Genomic DNA, 26,456 nt, shown 5'->3' on the forward strand with positions numbered 1-26,456 from the left:
GAGATGACGCCTTTAATTTAGTGGAAAGTTTTTTTTGTTCCAAATGTGCTTCCAGGGGGCATTGGTGGACAGTGAGGTGTTACGTAAAAGAGTATATCATGAAATTGAATGGCTGTGCCACTTCTATGGCATGCCAGAAATGTGCATATAGGTAGTGTTTTTCTGTAGGCAGTGAATGGGAACTTCGGTGGCATTTTCACTGATTTGGAGAGTTTGAACAGTGGAGAGAGAGAGGGGAGAACTCACTGCTTCCAACATCACCACTGCATCACCAGCACTCACACTCTAAATTGCTTTTGGCCTTCGTGCTGGGCGGATTTATTTTTAATTAAGCATTCTCATCATTCAACCTAATATCCTTTAGGATAATCACATTTTTTCCCTTTAAATATCATTCAAAGGTTACACCCATCTTAGTTGGGAATGTAAATTCTGCCATCTCACACTAAGCAAAGCCAGCTATTCCCACATTATTCCCCGAGCTCCCTCTCTGCTTGTTCTTTTGCCTCATTTTAATATTAGCTTTTTGTTCAGCAGCCCCTGATATCTTTGCACCTTTAGTCAACTTTAATGATAGTCAGGGAAGAATAACTTTCTAGTTCCACTGGACTCTGACTCTGAAATCAGAGACAAAAGTATGCGGGTACACATGGATGGGCAGGGGCTTGAACAGATTGCGTTTCATATAAATAATTCATGAGAGCTGTATTTAAGATGTATCTCAGTATTATGTATTATTAACTATTATGCATTTCAGTATTAAAGCTGTTGAAGGGGTGATTTTAGTTTGGTGATTGCAGGCACATAGTATGTTTTGGCCACAGTGAATGGGGTGAAAACCGTGATATACTAGGCCAAAACTGCAAATCTGATGGGCGTGGCTTATTCAAATGCAGTCCTCATGGGTCAGTGTCACATTTGCTCTTTGCCATTGGCATTTGGCATTTAGCAGACACTCTTATCCAGGGTGACTTACATACCCTGCAGTTTTTACATGTTATCCGTTTAAACAGCTGGATATTTACTGAGGCAATTTTGGGTTAAGTACCTTGCCAAAAGGTGCAACAGCAGTGCCCCAGTGGGGAATGAAAAACCAGCAAGTCCTTTGTCCTTTATAATTCAGTCAAATCAGATTGAAGTGTTGAAATGAAGAAAAAGAAGGGGGATGGGTTTCATAAATGGGTTTGGATCTGAGGACTGTGAAGTGCTGCAATTAAAGGAAATTAGATTTACAGTTTTGGCTTTGATGTTGAACCCTGGCATCGTATATCAGGGCTTAACAAAGGAAACTGCATTTCATTATCATTAACATAATAACGGCTTCAAAAAGGAATGTTTAAATCATTTTAAATCACCCTGTAGTATTTTCAGAATTGTTCTTAAGTATGTATAAAACTGGACGTGAGGTGTCTGGAGAGCTACTCTCTACCCACTCAATGGTAGTCCACTTCAGCCATAGAGTTATGTGTCTTCAATTTAGAGCAATACATTAGTACCTTTTTCATTGAAGGCATCACAGAATTATTCACAGAACATCACTGAATACCCTGGCAGGAAGTAGAATGATGCTCAGTGTGAGCAGCAATAGTGTTTATTCATTAGGAGCCACTGGAAGGCTCTCGAGTCAGAAATCACAATTTGGTCTGGTATGAACAAGAGGTGGTTAAGCCAGGCTCTCTCCAGTTCTTGGAAGAGCACACATAAAATTAAAGCCATGAATTATTTAGCTTTAACTTATGGTGCAGAGTTAATTTCTGTGTCTGGTTAGATTTATAAAAGAGACTTAATAACCTGGACCAGGGTCTGCATTTCATACAGCTGGATAACATATTTCAGTCGAGCTCCAGTTTAAGTGAAAGGTAGCCCAATGTCTGGCTGTTGTTCCTTTTATATATATTTTTTTTCAGGTTTCTGAGGCCATAATGGGCTTACACCCCAATCCTCATTGTTTCAGTGAAATGCAATAGTTTGTCAGTTAATGTCCAACATGGTTAATCCACAGAGTTTGTGCCTGTCATTTCATTTCCTACTCATTGTTCAGTCGGAACAATTTGCACACTTAAGCTTTATTAAAAATCAGCGAGTGCTGCTTTGTAGTACTGGGAGCTCCTCTTATTAGAAACAAATGGTATGAGGGATGTCTAAATGGCACAGGCTAGCCATGTTTCTCATAAACAGAGTCACTAAATGGCACATGAATATGTACCTCTTTACCACTCACTAATACCATTCACTTTAAAAGCTACAACTGAGTGTAAGGGCGAAAAGACAGTATTCTGCATCATTGACTTTATCGCCTCTGCAATGTGTCAGCCGTAAAAAAAATACCTGGAACCCATTAAAGATTCAGGTATTCCCATCTCTCCCCCCCGCCTCTCTGTCTCTCTCCCTCCCTCTCTCTCACGCTTTCATTCTTTCAGTCTCCCTAAATTCAGTTCAGTTCAAATTTGCTTGAATGACCTAAATACATTTAGTAGTTATTTCGTAGGCATTGTACATAATACATACTGAAAAAGGGAACAAACAACAACAACAAATATAAACCAGCGTACAAATTTAAGATTAACTACAACAGTTCTAAAATGATACAGAACTTATATTGTTACTCAGGTGGTTGCTCACTGTCCCTCCGGCTATTGCAGGCTGAAATGTAGTGTGCTGCTAGTGTGGCTGTTGGTCAGTCCCCTAACAAGGCTTTTCTTTGATTGTAATGAAATAGAAATTATTGCTGATTTGGGGAAGTTTCCCCCCCCCCCCCCCCCCCAATACATGTTCCTTTTTTTTTTTTTTTTTTTTTTAAATCACAATATATGAAGAAGTAAGACTCTCTGGCTCTACCTCTCCTGTCTTGCAGTGGCCATATATATGACCTCATTGTGGTGACTAGTTGACTCAAGTATGCTCACTTTGACTGTACTTGGTCAGGGTCTGTCCCTGCTTTGCAAGGACATATTCTGCTAGCGCCTATTCCCCAAAGTCCTGCTAGTAATTTATTTTGGGATTCAGTTTCCTTTTTCTGCTATTCCAGGTAGGATTTTTCCAGCTTCATCATTATTATTATTATTATTATTATTATTATTATTATTATTTAGAAAACTCTAATTGACAGTTGAAAAGAAGTGCTGACCTGGTGTGTGTTAGGTTCAGGTCCAGCTGACCAGTCAGGCATAAAAAATAACTGGAAAACACTAAAGATTCAATTATCTCTCTGTCTCTTGCTCTGTCTCTCATTCTCCCTCTCTCTTGTGGTCTCTCATTCTCTCTCCCTCTCTTTCTCATGTTTACATGTTATGTACAGAACAATACCCTTGCTCCATCTTGATTCCTCTCCCACTAACACGACACGGTTATTGAAAAGAAGTGGTCTTTGGCAGTGAGGATGTAGCATTGCAGTGAATCATGGGAGCCTTTTGTGTACTTCACGCTCGCTGATGCTGCAGTGGGTTGCTGTAGGTCAGAGTCTTGGACTGTAGCAGCCGTGTAGCACTTCATAAAACACAAATAAACCCATCACAGAGAACACAGCCAATGAGTGACTCACACATAATGGTCCTCGACAGCAAGCAATTTTCATCCCATTCACCTCCACTGGCCATCCTCTAGGACACAGGCTTTTGTTCCACCGCGCACAAGGTTACTCTTCTGCGGATTCAGCCGCACGACCACGGCACTTTTCCTTTGCTCGTGTCACCGTGTCACTGCGTTAACTGCAACAGGGGCAGCATTCTGCTTCCCTACTCGCCCGTGAGTATCTTTCAGTTTTAACCAATGGATGAGGGCTTTAGGTGCTGGTTAACATTCCTCAGACTCGCAACAGGCCAATAGATGCAGGAGAGCTTTTGTTCACAGTGGTGGCAGAGTGTTCGGCTGTCCAATTACATGACGAGAAACACGTCAGACCCCTTGTCTTGTTTTTATGCTGGGTAATGTAAAAAGCATGTCAGGAGCCACAGCGCGCCCACTGTCCCCTCTTGTTCTGCCCATCCTCAGGCAAGACGGAAGTGCAGAGGACATACGACAAGATGTACACTGTCACCAGCCGGCTGACATTGACTGTCACCAGGGAGGACGACGGAGTGCCTGTCGTCTGCATCGTGGACCACCCAGCCGTCAAGGACTTCCAGGCGCAGAAGTACCTGGAAGTGCAGTGTGAGTATTATCCCTAGACAGTGCTTTTATCAGAACATTGGGTCTCAGCCAGAGGTATCCCTCAACCCTCCAAGTCTCTTAACCCCAGACAGCAGTCTGGCAAACCCTCAGGCAGACTAAAGTATTTTCAATGTAGTTAGGGCACTTCCACCATCCGCCCAAGGCGCGGGATTATAGGGGTTAAGAGGGGGAAACGGCTCGGCGTGCAAAGCTCGTCCGTGTGCCCGCTGCGCCGATCGAAAAAGGCGGAATCTGTGAAATGCCTAGGCGTACGTCATGAGGCGGCGCCAGCCTAGCATTCTGCCGCGCTCGCGGCACACTTATTTACTGGCAGAGAAGGGAGGCGTCACCTGACCTTTCCACATAAAAGACAGGAAGGATCAGCTCATCTGCAACAGCTTGACATTTCAGCAATCTGGGATTAAAGCAGATAAAAATAAACTATTTGTCATACCTTTAAACTGAGGGTTCACATTCACAGCAGTGCTGTCGCGCCTGAAGAAGTGGCTTTTTCCAGGAGCCCTTCCGCACCTCAGATTTGGCAAAATTAGGCGGTTGTGATGAACATCAACAACAAAAGCGTTAAGCCTAAGGTGGAGGTTTAATCGAGTTCAATTTGTAGAGAAATGGAAAACAGTTGTTGTGGATGTTAAATAATGGTTGCTTATGCAACACTACGTGCTTTGTTACAGTGTGCCTGTTGGTCACTGGAGCAGCTCTTTAGTAATGAATGCACACAAATCCAATTGGTAGCACAGAAACCCAACCATGTCTGGAGTGATGCTTTCATCTGAGTGATGGCGTGGCATCATTCGGAGCCGTTCATGTGAAGCATCTTAAGATGACAGAAGAGAAATATTTGGGGAGGGAATGAGGTAACTGTCCCTGGGGGTCAGGGTTTTCCGGTCACAAGTTCTCTTCCCATGGAGCAAATCTGCAGGGTCAGCAGTGGCAGCACATGCGCTGTGCTCCCAGCAGTCCATCACCTGGGAGGAGAATGTGGCCTTTCCTCAAGCCGTAGTGCAGCTGAGCGGACAGCCAGCACACTGCTGTTCACTGGCTGGAAAGGTCAGGTGGGAGCAGTTTGACTGAGCAGACTGTTCACATATTTAGAGGCTGGTACAAAGTCTGGATATTTTCAAAATTGGACCCTCTATAACACATGGTGAAAAGAACTTGGGTTGGGGGGGCTTTTTTTTTTTTTTTTTTTTTTTATCTTTTTCTTAGACATCATTGTGAGATTGGCAGTTTTGTATGCTCCAGGCATTGAAAGTAGTCGTGCTTCCTTAAATATTACCCAAAGTAAAGGATGAAGCTCAATGGCAGTTAAAGTGCACGGTCCCTGAGTTCTCCAAGGAGAGGTATTTATGGATTCAGGGTTTCATGGTGCACCAAAACTGTCAGGTAAACTACAAAGCCTGTGGTAAAAAAAAACCATTTCAGCCAAAGACAGTGCACCCAGAATGAAGCACGGTAATTATGGCCACCTTAATGCATAACAACAGAAGCAGGACAGTGGTATTGATCCAGAAGTGCCTTATGATGGAGGGACTTGCTGAACACTGCTAGGAGCAGTAGGCCAGTTACTCAGAGAGAATGTGACATTACACTTCCATTCCAATCACAGGGAGAGTATTACATTTAGAGCCCATTGAGAAACTGGATTTCTGCCAGCGTACAAATGAAGTTGTCCTCCACAAACTGTTGTTGGAATTAGACATTACTTGGCAGGCAGCATTTATTGAATGCAGATCTCTGAACAGACATTTTAGGAACTCAAGACTTTGTCTCCTGCTTTATTTTGATCACCCGTAATTTCATTGTTCCCCCTCCTTGTACGTCTGGAAGGCAGGGGGTGTTAATCTCTCACCATTTTGTGCGTCTGCTGAGTGCCAGCGTTTGGCGGCGTTTGAGAGTGTTCCTACAGGAGATTTCTCTGCCGCAGGTTGTTTGTTCACACACTCGCTCTCCCCTCTCTCTCCCTCATAATCTCCGGTGCCGGGACTTCAGGTCAGTGAGAGATCCGTCATCAGTGCGGTGCTACCTTCCCTTTGCTCGTCCCCTTTGTTCTCATTACTTTCGCTCTCATCAAGATTTGTCGAATCCTTCTCTCAGGACCTCCCCAACTACACTCCCGGGCAAAAAAAAATGGGCCAAGCCCAAAATGGCAAAACATTAAGCTTTTAATGGTCTTAATAACAAATAACTTTTCAGGAAATTTGCAAGAATTAAACAAATAGATAAAGTAACTTAGTATGGGATAGCTTTCCCCTGTGATTCCTTTAAATGTTGAAGCCTTGAGAGTAAACTTGCAGGCAGCTTTTTACATAAGGAGCAGTCAATATTGTTCCACTCAGCGTTTCCTGGCTAGTTTGTGTTTAATGTGAGACCAAATATTCTCTATAGGGTTCAAATCTGGACTCTGGCCAGGCCAAAACATGAGCCTGATGGACTTGTTCTCAAGCCACTTCTTGGTGGTCTTTGCAGTGTGGGCAGGAGCTTTTTAACACATCTTCTAGACACAAAACCTGCAATAGACAACCTTCTGGTAATTGTTGTTCTCAAAAGATTCTTGTCTGAGGTCTTGAATTCTTCTGACAATTTTTTTTCCTGTCTTTGAGAACTGTAAATTTCAGCAGGTAGTCATCCCTGCATGACATGGCTTTGGGACTTCCAGATCCTTTCTTTCTGGCAACATCACCTGTTGTTTCAAAACGTTGACCTATTCTCTTAATAGCTGATAGAGAAATAGGGATTTTCTCTGCCTTTAGGGTCTTGTAAATTTCAGAATAACTACAGCTGGCCTGATGAAGACCAGCTATGCGATTTCTGACAGCAACCCCTGCATGATATTTTGCTGTTTTTGGAGCAGATTTTCCTTGGGACTCACAATACTGCATATTGTAGATCTCTCTATCACTCCTGGCTCCACTTACTAGCTCATTATCAGGCTTTTGACGGGCTGTGTTAGGTGTGGCAGATCACCAAATAATGACTTATCTTTTCAGAATAAAAACAAGAAAATATTTTTAGAGAATTTTGTACATCCAGACATGTGTTAGTTTGAATTTTATATCAAACATTTTAATCATTATCATTATTTTACTTTGTGTACAAGAACATTATATAAGTGAATTTCCCTGTTTCCAGCTTTTTCCCAAACTATTCACTGCAGCAAAAGTTAACGAGCAAATGGTGGTACAGAAGGTCTCAGGAGTGTATTTGTGTAATTCTTGCTAATTTCCTGACCAATGATTTGTTATTAAGACCATTAAAAGCTTAATGTATTGCGATTTTGGGCTTGGCCCATTTTATTTGCCCGGGAGTGTATACATAGGATGCCTAGTTTAAGGGCTTCTGAGTGTTCACATACAGCGAGGGGGACTAACACACACACAGTGGGAAAGCAGTTTTATCGAGCCCAGGGAATACATGACAGTATCCATAATGTGTCTGTGTTTTACTTTAAAGGTTTTATTGATTTCAGATACAAAGATACCCAGATGATTTTGGGATTATTTTCTTTTTTTTTAACACATTTCTTTTATTTTGACTGGTTCTCGAGTAACATGCAATATAAACCTTTGTTTGAACACTGGAATGTGCCCTGCCAGTGTTTGAAATGAAAGTGAAAGAAAGGTCATTTGAATTCAGGACAGTAACACTAACAACCGGCAATTGTTTGTGTAAACAGTCATCAGTATTTATCATCAATATAACAATTAATGACAGAATTATACTTTTGCAGTTTTGGCAGTACAATATTTGATTACTTTTATCAGAGGGGTGTCAATGGCAGTATTCCGGGCCTGTACCCATACCATTTCTGTATTTGTTGAACCATATGATTTGATGTATGCTTATACTGATACTAATGTTAACAGAAGATGCATTTTTCTACATGTAGTACGAAAGTTTATATTCCTTGATCACTGTACCCCATGCTCTTCCTAGCAATACAGTCAGTGTTGTTAACCAAGTCAATTTAAGAAAATGGCACGTTAACTTACCAAAGCATGTGAATATGTTTTTTCGAATATGTTTCATCTATATTTCAAGATGAGCTCCAGATCATGTTTGAGAGAATGGCTCTGTAATATATCAGTGTTTTTTATCTTTTGAAAGAAGATGATAAAAAATCGCCACCCCTGAACTGTGTGAGCAGGCTGGCCTGGTGTCTTAAGACATGATCAGGAGTGCGGTCACATAATTCATCTGTAATTTAGGCATGGGCCTTCCACTCCACTGCGTCTAAATATCCAAAGAGATTGAAGCCAGTCAGGCCTTTTTGACATCGGGGGGGGGGGGGGGGGGTTGGCACTCTGAGCATACAGCACTGCAGTGGAAGGGAGCGTGGTCGAGGAGGGCAAGGATGAGGGGAGCACGGACGAGACTCGCCACGCAGCCGCCGTCCATCACAGGGGGGAGAGGGAGGAAGCTGGGCTGGGTGGCAGTGGGTAATTGTAATGGATGAAGGAAAGGATCTCCCCGGTGGAGCAGAAAGGTCAGCGCGGCAGAGATGGGTGCGAGTGGCATGTTGACAAACTGCGCGTGGAGACTGCAGCTGACAGTGCGGCATGCATCACCACGGCGCCCTGGGGAGAGAGGGAACTGTCTTGCTGCGCAGGGATCTGCGCGTCATCTCTCCCGGCATGCTTTGCATAATTTGCCGATCAAGCAGCACTTTGCGTCAAAGAGAGAGGGTGTATGGTCAGGATTTCACAAAGCGTTGTTTTGTTTTATTTATTGTTTTCCTTTTTTGTGTGGGGAGTGTGATGGGGGGCGAGGTATCAGCAACCCAGCCAACGTTTAGCAACAATGGTGTTTTTCTTCAGCATCACTAGTAATGCCACTGTTATTCCTAAAAAAATGGTCATACTCAGTGTGTAATATGTGCGTGTCAGAATTCAGTCGCGCATGCATTAACACCTGGCGACTCTCTCCCTCCACAGATAAACCAGAGGTCAAGATTGTTGTTGAGTTTCCTGAAGGGCTGACCAGAGAAGGAGAGAACCTGGAGCTGACCTGCCAAGCCAAGGGCAAACCCCAGTGAGATGCTTTCACAGCACACTGCTATACTGGGACAGGGCAGTTATGACCTGTACTTGCCTATAGGAGACATCTGATTTATACTATTTCACACTAGTGCACCAATGACTGTATCAGCTGGATTTATGTAATTTTTTAGAAGTGATATGGCATAGTGTTTGCAAATTGTGAATTCACCTCTAAAACGAGGGCTTGTTTCCACAAGATATTTGCCAAATCACATGGCTGACCTACAGATTACTGTGCCAATACTTGAATTGATATTCTTAATGCATGTTGATTAACAAAAAAGAAGAAAATACAATTTTGATATAGATATGCATGGAGTAGCATCTAAGAACCCTGCATAAACTAATTAATTGACATTCATTTTCCTGTCTGAAAGTGTGAATGAATGTAGATCTCTTTGCATTGATTTTTACATTTACATTTTTATATACAACATGTGTGATCATAGGATGTTCAAATAGTAGATTGCTCAAAACACACATCCCTAATTTCTCTTCTTATGTGTGTAGTGTATAAGATCTTTCATTAAATCTGCCATTTGCAATCTTTGCTAACACCAAATTAATGAGTCATGAGCAATCAAAGCTGAGAGAGCAGGCAGACCAGTCAGACAGTGGCATCCATGGCCATTGTGATATCATCACTCAGGCTCTCTTTACTCTCTTTGCTTGTTGCTTTGCTGTTTGCTCATTTGCAAACCTCTGCAATGGTTTTTATACTCTTCCTTTCAAAAAGGTTTTAGGATTTTGATACCAGACCCTCATATAGGATAGGTACGTTAGCTGCAGAAACAAAGAGGTGGGTGGAGGGGTATCTCCAGTGTCGTCATATGACTCCCCCAACATGTGCGCCATGGTCCAGACATGAGCTGATCTGCTTTATAAAGATGAAAGTACAATCGATACAGCGCATAGAAAATTGGAAGTCATTTTCATTAGCACAACCTGGGGCCCACAGTCATTATGGTCAGGTTTCGTCAAGTCCTAAATGCGTCGATTTATCTCCCAGCTCTCACCCTACTTTTCCCTCAGCCGTTCTCCTGTGCACTTCCTGTCTCTGCCTCTCAGTAAGTCTTTTGTTTTCCACTCTTTCTCTCACTCTGTCCTTCAAACGGGGTATTTTTATGCGGCCCATGTATTTTTAACCTCTGAATTCGGTGGCTCTATAATTTGGCTCCCAATGAATTCAACCCACCTTCTGTCAAAATTTGTTTTCTCACAAAGGCAGGAGGTAGTTGAGCTTGGCCAATATTTTTTTTTAAGTGAAAATTTTATTTTATTTTTGTCCAGACCTTTGAAATTGATGGAAACAAGTTTTAAAACCAGCTCAAAACAAAACAGGAAAGAAATGGTGCGGCGGCTCCAGGGAAATAAAGAGATCTTGCCGAAAAGGTCCAAGAAGCATAACTGAATTTATCATCTCTTTGTTGTGTTCTTCATTGTGGATTCTCTTCTCTGAACTCCTCCTTGTGGAAGACAAACAAACTTACAGTACAGTTGGTTCAGGTGTTGTAAACAAACTGTTACAGGTATCTACCTCAAAGAAGCAAGTAAAGACAATTCAGCTGTCTTGCATTCATTCGTTTGACAGGCCATTAATGTCTGCTGACAGCTCACATAGTACAGATTGTATTCATATGAGGAAGGGCACATTGCACTAAAGATAACTGAGCAGTAACATGAATTCTGTCTGCACTGGAAGGCTTCTTTAGCCCTGTAATGGGCAAAGCTACCATGTTCTGTCAATCACAGATTTTTGTGAACCAATTAAAATGATTTGGTCTCCACAGCAAAACACTATGATTGGTTCATAGTGGTTTTTTTATGGTGTGAGTAACAGTTGGGCTGTCTGTGATCTCAGGCCTCAGCAGATCAACTGGGTGAAGGTGGACGATGATGTTCCTTCCCACGCCGTCATCATGGGCTCAGATCTGCTAATCGAGAACCTCAACAAGTCCTACAATGGCACATACCGCTGTGTGGCATCCAACGCGGTGGGCGAGTCCTATGATGACTATATCCTCTATGTATACGGTACGTACAATGGCTGTAGCTGCTCCCCACACAGGTTGAACAGTAGTCCTGAAAGGTATTGAAGACATTGCCCTCTGCTCACATTTCCTCTGCATAGATCAGTATGGTCTAATCTATCACATCAGACATGACATTTGATTTGTGTCAAGCGTAGGTGTAAAAAAGAAAATAAAAAAGTTATTTCACAAAATCAAAGTGTAGCAAGTAAAAAAACAGACACAAAGCCGTTGAAAAAGACCAGTCAGTTACTCCCCAGTAACAGTCACAGATCAATTCAGTAATGTAACACCAAGCACCTTTGAACACTGAACATCAGAGCATCTGAGTATCCATTCTGTGTAAACATGCGTGTGTGGGTGCAGGTTATCAGATGAGAAGTTTCACTGCTGTTCTTTTTTTAAAGCTGTCGCTAACTTGTGTGAGATATAAATGGTGGAGTAATACTGACGGCTGGTTCACCGTGTCTCTCTGACGAGAGCTTGGCAGTAGCTCCAGGCTGGGAATAGTGAAGAGCTGTCTTTTTACACCCAGAATACACAGCAAAACATAAACAGAGAAAGGAGGGAAGCGAAACACCTTTTGCAAAAAAAAGGAAAAAGAAAGAAAGAAAAACACTAAACTGAGATCTCCTCCATTACACTAGCTCTAAACATAATAGGGGCTGTCTGGACTTTGATTACTTTGATGGCTGTGCTTGTGCTTAAACATTTACTATAATTCTGCTGCAAATCATGTAGCATATTAGAATTGCTAATGCGGAGACAGGACACCAGGCCAAGGCTGTCAGCGCTTAATTCTGCGTCATGTTTTCTGCCCCCCACCACCACCACCACCACCTGAGAAGAGAGCTGTTAACAGGACTTTCTGACATCTCAAATATCTTCCACACGCTCACAAAGGCGAAGACATCTGCTTGTTCCGTACCCCTTATAATTATTCCTCTTGAAATTACCGGAGGACATCTGCTTATTACAAACACAGCAGCCCTGACTTATCTGCAATCCAGCCTCAGCACCAAACTGAGGATTTTGGATGACATTTAATTAACGTTATGACAAGGCAGCACACAGTCTTCCTAATATATGACCCATGACTGTTCCAGATGGCAGAAAGAGGCTTTTAGCACATTGTTTAGTGGAACTTGTTTTACCATACTGTAAATGTAATTTAGCAACATGCTATAGTGTATGCAGTCAGATATATGAAAGTGAATGAAATGATATAATGTTGACACAGATGTTTTTGACATATCTCCACATGTAGTAGAATGTATCCCTTGGATTTTTATTTCTGTATTTCTTTTTTTTGTTTTCCATGAGAGAACAATAACCATTTATTTTGTGTGTGCATTTGTGTCAAAATCAGAAATTTTCAGTGTAACGGTTTTAGCATGGTTTCTTGGAGTCCCTGCCATTGTACGACAGAAGTACCCTCAATGACCACAGTACTTTCATTAGCAGCAGCCTGAGACATCCAGCACCATCATTTCTGAAAATTCACACACCTTTCACTGAAGACATGTGTGATGTCTCAGCTTCTGCAGGAGGCCTACTCTGGCCCCGCATGCACAGACACAGGCATGGGACTGGCGCATGCTGGCTAACACAGTTGTTTCGAGTCAAACTGGCGGCCAGGAGAGGGAGAATTCTTCCTGGGTGGCTCAGCCTAAATCAGTCGTGGTGAAAAACCCGGTGACTCCCGGACGTGTGCTCAAAGGCACCAGTGTGGGGAACCCTGCGCATAAAGCAGGAGTTTCCCCCGGAGGGGTGAGCACATTTACAGTGTTTCTAACCCAATAACCTCCTGCTTCCATGCAGCTGAGCTCCAGCGGTGCGGTCCCCAGCGGCCTGTCACGCTCTCATTCTGTTCCACAAAAGCTTCCATGCAACAGACAGCGGGATTTCCTCCTGCACCATCTACCTTATACTTGTGAAAATCAATGAGTGATACCGTGCACTCCTCCAACCCTAGTTTGCACTTTCCTTTTTATATGAACATGGCGGTATGGGTCAGTTTCATTCCATGTTCTATCCCGTTGCTGTGAATTTTATGACTAGATTGGTCTGGTTCTGACTTGGGTTAGTGTATGATGCTACCTCTCAGTTAAAAAGTCTTCACCTTTGATTCTTATAAATGGTTGATTCTTAAAAGCATATGGACATATGATTTGATAAAATGAACGTTTTTGATTTATAACATTTTTTTGCTATTTGAGAAATACCTGTAGCAAAACTCATCAATTATTGAGCAAAAAATATTTGAATGTATGGTGGTTTTTATAGATTCCTTCATTAGGAAATGTCAAAATATGCCTCTACTAAAATTATGTCTGTGCAAATTGATAGCATTGTGTCACAGTGCAGTCGATACACTTCACTAAATTTCTTAAAATAGCTTAAAACTTTCTAACTTACAACAAGAATTTCACTCCGTTGATTATTTGAGTTATTGATGTTTAGCACTGTGTGGTCTACAATGATACAGTGCAATCGTAAATGTGCCAAATGTCTCAACACTGCGGCAGTCATGGGTGTCTTCCTGGTTTGCATCTGATTTCTGTCTCCTTTCTGTTCATCAAAATAGTTGGTGTTTTTCATCAGCAGAAAGTAGCATCTGCCTTCCCGTGGGGACTGGCATCTAAACACTTTGCTAAACTACATCTTTGTCTCAAAGTATTTTGCATGTGTGAGGATGCTAAGGTATTTAATTTCAGATTTTCAAATTTTCAAATTCTTAACAGCTTTTTTTGCTTGTTATTTTCCATTATCATGTTAGAAATAACTGAATGCATGATTTTAGATCAATATGTTCATCTGAATCTTCATATCAGTAATTGTTATGAATGGAGTGCACTGTAATTATTTAGTATGTATTCAAACAACCATTGAAATGGTCTTGATGCTCCACATGCTGGAAATGTGGTGCGTTGGCCAGAAGGGGTCAGTCTTCCGCCTGGCCCAAGTAGAGAACAGTTCCCCAGTGTAGTGATAATGACATTATCCTGTAGGAGATTCTGTCCTAGAGATCAGACAGTAAACCATGGTCTTATCTCTTTCATCTGTAAGCATCACATGGGTATTTGTTACAAAGAACAGCAGAGTTTCCAGGCCTCTTGGCCCAGTTCTCAATTGTAGTATGTAACAAGTATAATTATGAGAGCAGGCCACTAACTGTGTCTAGACTTGTAATTCTGCCTGTAGTCAATAACTGTCACCATAAGGCTGGTCTTTAACACTCTAAGGATGTCTGCCTCTACTGTGAATCCTGGTAAGCTGTTCTGTGCATTAATGGTAGGTAGTAGAAGGTAGATTTCTCTACCTTCTAAAAATTCCTCATTAACTTTCATTAAAAGAAGGTGCAGATGTTTTCTGCCATTTGGATACTATACATGGGAGTCATGTAATGAAACTAATGTAAATTGGATGTTGCTGGTTTATTTTTTTCATACATTTATTTTTTTCCTCAAGAATTAACATAGTTTTAAAACACAGTTTTGTTTTAAATATTGTAATATAAAAACAAACAAACCACAAGTGAATTAGATTCATTCAGTGGCTAAGCACTGATAATTATAAGGTAATTGAACAATGAAATTAGCAGTGTTTCAACCTGTCCAGCGTATTATGTGTCAACAGAAGAGAAAAAAAAAACAAACTAAATGTGTTAACAGAAAAAAGAGATGTTTGCTTCCCCAGGAGAATTATTTTACTCAACATCTACTTCCTCCCACTTTATTTAACAGTGTGTTTATTAACACATAAATGTCGTCCCTTGATTACTTGGGAAGACTGATCGCTGCAGGTGTGTGACTTTTAATAAGCTTGTCTCTCATTAGTGTTGCCAGAGGAATGCCATTTCTCCTTTTTTTTCTCTTGGCAAATGAGGACGAGTCCCATCAATCACCAGTGTCATAACGTGCAGCTGGCAGATTTCTGGTGCTAATCTTACTGGACAAATTTTGGCTTTGGCCCTCGAGGGGACAGACAGAGGGGGCTCTGTGGCCACAGACTGAGGTAATCTTCCGCAGCTTTGAATGAAAGCACTTTGGCTCCCACTCTGTTGATTTGCCATTAATTGAAGTCAGATTGCCTTGTGGACTTCATCTGTCTAATGTTTTCCTTGCAGTTTTTTGAATTGTGTGTCATTCCTTTATTGGCAAATCTGCTGCAACAGAGATGAAGTCAGGAGGACAGGGGGCCATGGTTTGTTTGTTTAGGGCCTCTGCAAGACGTGATCTTAAAACCTCAGTGGATACCAGATGTAAATGTATTAATGCATATTCTGGATCCAGCTAATTACTGAACTTCATGGTTTATTATTAGGTTTTATTTCAAGTTGGCATTTGTACAACAGTTTACTAAATGTCACAGCTAACCTGTATCCCAGTCTCACAAAAGCAGTGTACATGTAATCTTACTGCCTAAGATTAAAAAGGTATTTATTACTGAGCTTTGAAATGTACAGCTTTCTCCTTATACTGTGCCCTCAGAATATGAGCGATTTTGAGAGATTTGGCTGGATTACTCCTTCCTTCTGTTCGTGTTGTTGAAGTACACTTGCCCAGAGTTTAAAAAAAAAATGCTCCCTTGAACAAATAAGCTGGCTGACGACAGAAGCCGCTGATCGGGGAAAGGTATTGGGTCTGTTAGTCTGCTTTTTTAATGTGCTTTTTTTATAAGCTAACAACCCCTCCCCCTGCATACCACCATCCCATCCGCCCGCTCGCTCCTCTGTTACCCAAACCCCCAGTGACAGCTCGCACGTTTGTCTGAACACAGAGCCGCGCTCCCCTCCCACAGCCCACAGGGGAAAAGAAAAGCCACAGATATTACTCACTGACTCCTGTGTTCTCATCCTCCATTAGCCTACCTGCTCCCTGGGAGCTCCCAGCACTCTCTGCGTCTTTGGGGAGGCTTCCTGTCAGCCAGGCTCCAGCTTTAATGAGCCTCACATCTCGCACCTCAAACTCCAGCAGCCGATCCACAGCCACCGATAGCAAACACATCATTGTGACACATGGGTCAATTTGAAAGTCAATTAGCTTCACAGCTTTGGCAATTTTGTACACTGCTTTGCTTTTTGTTTTGTTGTTTATTTTCCTTTAAATGTTAAATATACTGATAGTTGTCACATTCCAAATTCACTGCCGATACTCAGAACAATACTTAATGTTTGCACTCCTGACTAAGGTAAAGGAAAACTATTTTTTCAGTAGTGAATATTTGCATTACAAACCCAGGTGAAGGAAAATATTTTTCAATTGTTTTTTTCTGTCCTGGATTTAATGAGCTATTGACACTCTTGATCCTTAACATCTGCTAAGTGTTCACAGTTCATAACAGGATAAAACCAATTATGTTGCTCTACCACAGAGCTGGAGTTTGGCTGTGACATGCCTACGCTGCTGAAAATTCAGTTGGTTTGTTTGGACAGGTCTGGCACTTTGAAGTCATTGCTTTTTATTTGTTGGCTCAGTAACATCTCAGTTGATGAACCAAATAAGAAATGGGTAGACCTCAGATTGCAGAACCGCCATCTGGGAGTCTTAATAACAGTGAGGGTACAGTGCAAACATCCATTTTTTGATTATAACAATAGAATATGTTTAATTGTAATACATATTATACATTCAGTAAATAAGGTGCTCTCCCTCAAGGCTGTTGGTGCTTATGACTTTGCTGCTGGCAAGATTCTCAGGGTAATTTTCACTTTCTGCTCACATTTGAATAAGTGCAGTCTGTAGAGACACCAGCAGCAACACCATTCAAACATTTTCTCTATAGTTAAGTTAGTTTATCCATTTGTTTTCATGTAGAAGGTCCACATTTCTGTTTTAAAACTACAACATGCATGGCAGAGGGGCTTTGACGTTTAATTATATGATTTGTTAACAAAATAATAAACCTGCGTTCATGTCAGTTTAATGAGCATTTCGTGATATTTCTGTAGTAGGTTTAATATAAAGAATACCGTCAATTCAAACAACATATACAAACAGCACCTCTGATCTTGTGTGGTCTTCAGCTTTTCCTATTTACTCTGTAAAATGATTGACATCACATTTTGGGGTGTCTTAGTGGTTACTGCTATAAACAATGCAACCACACTGAGGATGCAGCAAGATGCTGCAGTGATTTTTTTTTTTCCCAGACCTGAAATGGAGCATGGGTGTATACTTGTCCTACCCATGCTCCAACCTTTGGCAAGAGTAATCAACACTGAGCCGACATGCTGGAAGCTTCAGGAAAAGTGATGGCATTCAAAGGCCTAGGCTGTGAATCACCATAGTTTGGGACAGGTAACAACTTTGTTTTGACAGCTACGGATCTATAAAAGAGGTTTATTGACGTACAAATCTCTGAAAGCACTTTACCTTCAGAAGGACTGTGTAAAGTTCGCTCCACTTTCCCCTTCCCCCCCGTGAATTGTGTGGATGTTATCTGGTGGGGGTGGGGGGGTCACCAGAGGGCTACAGCAGCACTAAGCCACTCAGCATACTCAGAAATATCTCAAAATTTATCGGGAAATGTGTCTGTCAGTGCACAGATTCTCAATCCTAAAAATGAAAAGGCCATCACCTGAGGTTTATTGTTTTTTTTTTATTTATATTCATTTATTCATTTAGCAGATGCTTTTATCCAAAGTGACTTACATAGGTTATAGTTCTTTACAATGTTATCCATTTATACAGCTGGATATTTACTGAGGTAATTGTGGGTTAAGTACCTTGCCCAAGGGTACAGCAGCGTCCCAGCGGGGATCGAACCGGCAACCTTTCGGTTACGAGTCCTGCTCCTTAACCACTATGCTACACTGCTGCCCTACTTTCACACAACGGTATTGTCCATTCTTTAGATTATGTTGATGATGAACATAATGATGAACATAAATAATGATGATTTATGATTTATGAAGATTATTGGGGTATGTTAACATTCGAAAATCTGTGAATGTGAAGAGCTTGGGGGGGCACCACGTGTGCTTGATTTACATACCTAATGTATTGTTCAGTTGTTCACACTGCATAGTTGCTTGTGTGAATGAATCATATGTAAGTCCTTTTGGATAGAACTAAACCAAACATTATTTGGATAGATGTAAATCCATACAAGAATGAAAAAAAGTTAGTATCCAAAATACACCATTTTATATTTATGATAAATTGTTGAAGTTGTAATTGTACTCATTCAATGCATTTTAGGTTATTTTGCTGAGGTTATAGTACCATAAGTGGTGTTGTTCTTTAAGATCACATGGCCTAGAATCCAAGTAGAAAAACACCTTTCAAATCTTCCTCATTTCCATCCACATCGATCGATGGTTTTGATGTTCACGTTTGCCACAGAGCACGGGAGAGGGGAGAGTAATCACGGCTCTGTTCGATTCCTAGGTGCATGTGCAAACACACCCATTATCATGAGCCTCTTATCATTCTCCTGATGACAGCACCAGCTCGCTTCCCAATTCCATCACCCTGGCTCAGCCCAGATCTCTCATTAACCACACAGGCCCCAACACCAAGGGGCATCTGCTGAAATGGGTGCTGTGATGTGTATTTATTGATTTATCTTCCTGTTCTCAAGTCCTCCTCACATAGGAGGGAAGTTCCATCATGTGTCAGCATTAATGCTAGGATCACCCAACATGAACTGGCTTTGAACTTTTCCTGAGAGGTATAGGGCAGCATTGCATTGCTTTGCCTGAAAACACAACACCCTTTTCCTTTATAGCTGTTTAACCCATAAATATGGGATGACAGCAGGATCTGCATAGAAGGTAGCGAAGTGAATGCAAGAATTCATATGACGAGCAGCAGCATATCTTTGTATTAATGTCTGCACCATGCCCAAGCTTACTATCGGTGTGAGCAGATACTGTAGTGATATACTGTACGTATATGTTTGATTCATTTAGCATTCAACTTGTGATTATCTGGACCTGTCATGTTTAATGAACTTTGCAAAATAATTGGTAACACAAGCTGTGATATCTGTCATCTTTATATTACCAAAATTTTACATTCATAGTTTCAGATCTGTAACACAAAAGTAAATCTCATCAGATAGATTGGAATATGAGAATTTTCTGCATATCAGATTGTCACTTTTAATGTCAACAATAATGATTTAGCACAGACACCTGCAAATCAGTATGAATTCAAATTCAAAAGGGCCACTATAAGGAGATTACAGGACCAGAACTTGACCTTGGACCTGTGAGATGCCTTCTCCTTATCTTTTGGAAATTATATTTGAGAAACATCTAGAAGATTAAGTAACATTTTTCCATTCAGCCCAATATCACGATTGCAGTAAATGCATGACTTTCCCAATATTACGCTTTTCATGTCTTTACAGTATTTCACATTCCCTAGCAATGCCAAAACACATGTATTATAGTGAGGTGTGGAAAATAACATAATTTCTGGAGCACACCTTTGACGTTCATGGAATGGTGCCCCCTGGAGGTCTGTAGCCAACTCCACATTTATGCAAATTAGGAATAGTTATTTGCTATAATTATGTTATGATGAGACAACGCTTTTTGATTGGTATCATAGAAATGTAAACAAGTGTATAAAGGCATAATGTGTCACACCAGAGTGTAATGCTGAGTAGTTGAATCATGCACACTCTAATAAACTTCTAAATGAAAGCACAGACCATGAAAAACTAGCATCAATTGAAAGCTTGTACCGCAACTTGAAATCAGTCCAGAAGCAAGTTTGTCACAGGTGCGTAGGCATTCAAAAAGGCAAAATATCAAAAAGAAAGGAACACTTGCCAGAACTCTGCCCAGGAGAAAAGCAAAAACTTGAGAAACTGTGATGGAAATTAGTCATACATTTTCAGTGACAGCACAAGTGTTCAATGTCAGTACTATGCCTTCAGTCACGACCGGCATTCAAGCCCTATAACTTTGAACCCAGGGTTACCCACTTTGCCAGAGAACTGAAGGAAATCCTCAATCTGCCAGAAGCATTTGATGCCCATGTTCTATTTGTCAGAGGGTCCCATGCATAACTGATTTAGCCTGCAGTCAGTGATACTTTCATGTGGGACTGCTGTGGGACACGTTTCCCAGGTAGGATATTCTGTCACCTGGGAAAAGTGTCCTTTCAAAATGGTAAACAAAATAAGAAAGTTTAGGTGCATGTAACTGGGTAACCCCAGCAATTGGAAGGTTAATGCGTAGCACCTCTGAGAGCTTCACAGTGTCCCAGGGTGTTTGGAACAAATGCAGTTGGCAGTATATGTACATGGCAAGCGTGACATACCAGCTTCCCCAAAGATTTTGGGCAGTGGCTCTGTACCCCTAGTGCCCGGTGGTTCTCGGCACTCCCTGGTGTTTCAGTAGTTGTGAATTGTTAGGGCTCCTGCTGAGGTCTTTTGGTGGAGCACAGACAACAAAGCAGAAATAGATGGAGACCTCTTCAATTTCTGTGACCGCCCCCCCCCCCCCCCCCCGGCACAGATGTTAACACAGTGGTATCTATCTGAAGAGACAGGCAAACACTCCCATAGCTCGAACATCAGCTTTCACAACTCTTATCACGTTGGCCAACCTGGTCCTCTCACCCATTCGGCTCCTTTCATTACCGTTTGTCCGTCTCCCATGAAAAGGCCAATCACTGCCCCATTGCCCTGATAATATTTTAATTGTTTTCACTTCCTGGCCTTCTCAAGCGCGGTAAGATTTCATGTCATGGATGGCATGTAAACCCGCCATCTAGAGTGGACCCTTTCACAATTTTGACATCTCTACTTGGTAGATGTGAAAATTGTATGATGTGCAATGGAACACAGAGGATGAATGGTCATTCATCCAGACCAACTAGTGGCCTCCCTTTTCCCCTTTTCTTTGTTTTCATGTTTTGTATTGAACATACACATCATTTTTTAAATTAATTTGTGGTGGGCTTTTATTGATACTCTGTAAGATGTTTGTAGGTACTACAAATTAGCTTAAAAATTCATTGAATATTCTTGTTTACAATTTTAGGTTAAAAAACCTCATCATGATAAAAGGGAAACTTGATAAATACAAAATGTAGGAGATAGTTGTTTCTGAGACCCTAACAGTGGAGACTGATTGTGTAACTTCCCATCCCCTCATGAGGTAGAAAGACATTGGTTACATATTCAAATGTACTGTATATGTACCAGTCAGCTTATGTACCGCACATGTATCAATACCTTTCTAAAAGGCCATCATTGCTTGTTCCTCATCTGATGGTGTGGCTTTGTTTTTTTTTTAATTTTCTTTGATTTCTTTTTTGCACTGTGTCATGTTTCCATGATTTCTTTTCTCTGTGTGTCCTTATTATTTATTATATTTGTTCTCCCATCCAGATGCTCTCACCACCACCCCTATACCCACAACCACCACCACCACCACCACTGCCACCTTCACAACCACCATCCCAGACACCACCCAAGGTACAGTATCCTCAGCCAGCCCCGGCCCCAGGCCCCGCCTTCACTTGCACTCTGAATCTGTGTGTGTGTGTGTGCACGTGTGTGCGCGTGTGTGTGTGAGAAAGAGACAGAGGGAGAGAGAGAAAAGCCTCAGGTAGCCAGACCAGATAAGGTTCCTCTTGCCAATAATGATAACCACAGCCTGCGGGAAGGAGCACGGCCTCACACAGAGCCAGGCTATCAAGGCTGCGAGTCCAATTCCATTCCTGTTGCATTCTCCTCAAAATTTAGCCCTGTTCCTGAGCTCCACAATCTTATCGTGATGGCTGTAGCCCATCCTGTCCAGGCAAGGGATTAGAGTTGCCCCCGTGTGCCTTTGTGCCTCCTGAGGATAACAATCACAACATGCATTTGTGGAGCCATGGAAGAAAGCCGATAATGATAGCCCCGGAGTCAAATGCATTTCAGTGCATGTTTAATGTACATTCTTCCTGTGCGAAAGCTACATACTGTATGAGAAAGCAGTGGAAATAGAAGTGGAAAGACGCTGCCCTTCATCAGATAAACTCAATCAAGCCAGAGTGAGGCTTCAGGAGCCCCAAAATGGGTGCAGCAGTCTTAGGTTGTTAGTAATTGAGTCATGTGAAGTAGTGATATAGTAGTGTTTTGCTTAAGTCTGTTGATTTTGGTTCATACAAGTGAACGATTGACAGCCAGGGTTGGGAGGGTTACTTTTAATATGTATTCCACTACAGATTACAGAATAGTTGCCCTAACATGTAATTTGTAACGTATTCTGTTAGATTACTCAAGGTAAGTAACATAATCTCAATACTTTGGATTTCTTTCTGAACACTGTGTTTTTAATTTTTAACGGTTTTTTAAAGAATGTTCATCCGACTAAGGTTCTGAATGGTTATTTTTAGAATGTTCTCTTAGTATTGTTGTGGCTAACATTTATGCACCCCCATGTTAAGTCTATGGGCATTTCATCGCAGTTTCTTCAGAATTGTAGATGTTCATTCAAAAACTGTACGTTACACGAAAACATGAGTTAGAAAAGGCAGTAGCCACCCTAAATACATTGTGAGTGAGAAAGAAGTAGCTTAACAATTTAATGTATAATATGCATAGTGTAAAATTGTTGGAGTAATCACAGTTTTTAACGTGAAATTTCACTTGTTTTGTCACTGTATCTACTCGTTAGCTAGTTAACTTAATACTGTACTACTTAATACTGTACCTACTTGCCTACTGGCTAGCTGAATAGCTAATCCAGTGCAGCCAAACTATGTAAATAGCTTAAATAATGAAAGAGAACTTATTTCAAGATGCTTCTTCAGGTTACAGGTCGACTCTTTTGAACCAGATAGCAGTTTGGTTGCTGGCAAACACAGCTTGTACTGTACTGCCAAATTTGAAAGTAAAATGGTCCCGGTATTTCCATGACATAAACGTGTTGCGCTGGTTGCTTTCTGTCTCACTCTCCATTCTACTGTCTTGTGAGTCAGGCAGGCTGTGCATTTTTTCTTCTTTTTTTTTCGTGAGGGGCATATGGGAGATACACCCCAGAGTTGCCTATCATTGGATAGATTTTCCAACTGAATAAACATTAAATGAAAAAAATAAATGAAATTAAATGGAAAAAAAAAATCCCATGTTACGGAAGCCGAGAAGGGTCGTGCTTGCATTTTTTTGCAGTTAATTATTTTGTTATCTTGAGAAAATGAGCTTTGATAACGAAATAATTAACTCGTGATCTCGAGATAACGGCATAATTGCAAGCACAGCCGTTCTCTGCTTCCCTTCAGTAAGATAAATATTTTTAAAATGTAACTGTAATTTGATTACCATCAATTTAAATGGTAACTGTAATGGAATAGAGTTACTCATATTTTGTATTTTAAATACATAATGCCGTTACATGTATTCCATTACTCCCCAACCCTATTGACAACATGTCGCTATGGTGTATTTGCATCAGTGTTCATGAATGCATTTTGAATGCTTTACCATAACTTTTTACCATACTTTACATTTACCATAAATTGAGTGTGGATAGCAGATTCAAAGCCTGTTTGATTGAAAAAATGACAGTAATAAAAAATAATCATACCTTATAGTTTTACTTAAACTGAAAATCTAAAGCTAAACATGGAAGCTTGTTAGTGTTAGTTGTTAATGTTAGTTTGGCTTGGCTTGTGTGTGTGTGTGTGTGTGTGTGTGTGTGTGTGTGTTCCTTAATGCAACATATATCACGATAACAACAAGTACTATATTTTTTGTTTGTCTTTAAATGATTTAACAGGATAAATCCAAAATTAATAAATCTACAGTATGTGTTTTTTCCAAGGTCTTTTCCATGCTCAAACCTCACAGAGTGCTCCATTATTTCTGTGTATTTATATATAAAAAATGATCTCCTTAAACCTGTAATGCCCTGAGATGGCAGGTTCTATTTATTCACACTGTGGATGGTTATAGATCAGGATTACCAAATGAATTTATCAGTGCACAGAGGTTGAGGCCACTTAGAAATTTAATACATTTTTGATAAACTGGCTGAAGGAGAAATGGAATGGGGTATACTGCACTTTTAAAAAATCTATTAGAGCCTAACGCGGGGCTAAAGTGCGCACCAGCTTCAGGAGGTGACATTTAGAGATGACTAAATTGCCATTTATACTGCAAAATAGATGGCTAAATGGAAGGACCCTGCTCACCACTATTCACAATGGGGACAGATGTCATTAATTCCTATCTGTGTGTGTGTGTGCGCGCACATTTGTTTCTCTGAAAAGCACAGCTATAAAATGGATGTTTATTGATATTTGTGAGCATCTCTTTCTCAGTATCTTCTACAAATTTTCTTTCTCTCTCTCTGTCTCTCTCCTGCTCTTTCACCACTGCGTAGAATCCTAACAATCAGTCCTGCTAAATACTGCTAAAATCCCTAACTCTGTGTGTGTGTGTGTGTGTGTGTGTGTGTGTGTGTGTGTGTGTGTGTGTGTGTGTGTGTGTGTGTGTGTATGTGTATGTATATGCGCATGTGTGTATGCTTGAGTGTGTTTGTTTCCCTTCTAAACCTAGTTCTGAAATTGATGTTCATCAATATTTGTGAAATGTTTTTTTCCCCAAAAACCAAGCCTCTCTCCTCTCACTCTTTCTCTAGAAATAGTAACAAATTTCTGTTCAGCAGAACACAGCTCTAAATTTGATGTTAAGTGATATTTGTGAAAGGTTTTTTTGTTCTGCAGATTCTATCAAAGACAAAGCACTCTTGCTCCCTTATTCTCTCTCGCTCTCGCTCTCTCTTGCTCTCTCTCTCTCTCTCTCTCTCTCTCTCTCTCTCTCACTCACACACACACATACACACACCCTCTCTCTCTTTGCTATAGCAACATAGCCAGTGTTCTAATTACCCTGCAGCTCCTGGGGGGGCCCACCTTATGGATGGCACTCGGTACACAATACTGTGTAACCTCAGGCAACAACTACGCACCGCAATACAGCCTAGGTATACATTGCCATGAGCGCTGCCACATCATAGATGAACCTCTGCAACACACCATAATAACACACAGGTATCATGAATTATTACTAAATTCACCCGGATGCATAAATGGAGAGATTATATGGAAGTGAATTGCGTCAGAGCAAATACTGTACATGAGGCAACAATTACCCACAGCAATAGGCTGTAAATGTCTCACTGTCAGCCACATTTGTTGACCAAAAATGACACAAACAATAAGAAAATTCACCCAAATGCACAGAAAGATTACTATCACTATTAGTGCTGAACATTAAGGAAACAATGTGTTGACATGACTGCCAGAAAAGCAGGCTGAAGAAAGGGTCTGCCTGAAACGTCCGTGCAGCATTTAAAAAAAAAAAAAAGTTACAAGTCAAGGTGTGCACACCTCTTACTTAATTTCACTCATTTTTACTATTAGTGCTGTGCATCACAATTATTAAGCACAGAAATAATAGACTTTACAACATTCACATTCACTAACCGTCGCCACTGCCACACAAAGATACATCGTAGCATAGATTATCACAAAATTCACATCTTGTGTAGACACGACAGTTTCTTAAGAGGCCTTAATAACAGAGAGAGGAAGTAAAAAATGTCAAAACAAAAGCAAATTGACTTAACCATGTTTGGTTTTACCAAACATGTAAAGCACAATGAAGAAGCTGAAGTCGAAGCAGAGAGGGAGACGCGGGTTAGCAACCAACTAGCTAGCATGACTGAAACTGGCAGGACAGCCAGCAAACTATTAATATATTTCTTCGTTGTGCTTTACACGTTTGGCGAAACCAAACATGGTTAAGTCAGTTTGCTTTTTTTGACAGTTTTTTTTCTTCCTCTCTCTGTTACTAATAATTTAGCGTCGAAGGCTTGGTCAGGCGATTCACGTCAGCTTGTCACTGGATTTTTTTTCAACTGCTAGCTAGTAGTAACAAGGAACAAGCAACAGTAAACCTACATGCGAGCATGATCCTGCTGCCACCAGAGAGTAGCTGCTGAGCAGAAAGAGTGCCCTTTGCAGTGTGGCTGAAAATTACACCCAATGAGACAGCAATTTATCACACCAGTTATAGAATTAACAAATACGAGGAAAGAATTAAATGGCCTCCCCAGACTTTGATTTCAAATGGAACTAGGGATGCCCTGGCCAGAACTAAGGGGGCCGGGCCATCCCAGGCCTCAGCGTAATTCGAACCCTGAACATGACAATCCACTCCCCACACCACCATGCCTCAGTGGCATGGCATTCTGAGATACAGA

At 41.1% G+C, this 26,456-nt stretch overlaps 1 protein-coding gene across 3 annotated transcripts in view; it reads left to right on the forward strand.

The window, feature by feature from the left end:
• The window catches only part of cadm1a (cell adhesion molecule 1a), a 262,268-nt gene that overhangs the window by 210,397 nt on the left and 25,415 nt on the right, over positions 1–26,456 (forward strand). For 2 of the 3 annotated variants that reach the window (XM_036524509.1, XM_036524510.1), the window contains exons 6-8: positions 3,991–4,149; positions 9,102–9,198; positions 11,068–11,240. In XM_036524509.1, the coding sequence (XP_036380402.1) occupies positions 3,991–4,149; positions 9,102–9,198; positions 11,068–11,240 (429 nt within the window). Of the gene's footprint in view, positions 1–3,990; positions 4,150–9,101; positions 9,199–11,067; positions 11,241–21,592; positions 21,680–26,456 lie in introns of all 3 variants that reach the window. The other variant, XM_036524508.1, reaches the window with a different exon arrangement.

The sequence above is a fragment of the Megalops cyprinoides genome, chromosome 3, assembly GCF_013368585.1.
Source record: "Megalops cyprinoides isolate fMegCyp1 chromosome 3, fMegCyp1.pri, whole genome shotgun sequence".
Lineage (NCBI taxonomy): Eukaryota > Metazoa > Chordata > Actinopteri > Elopiformes > Megalopidae > Megalops > Megalops cyprinoides.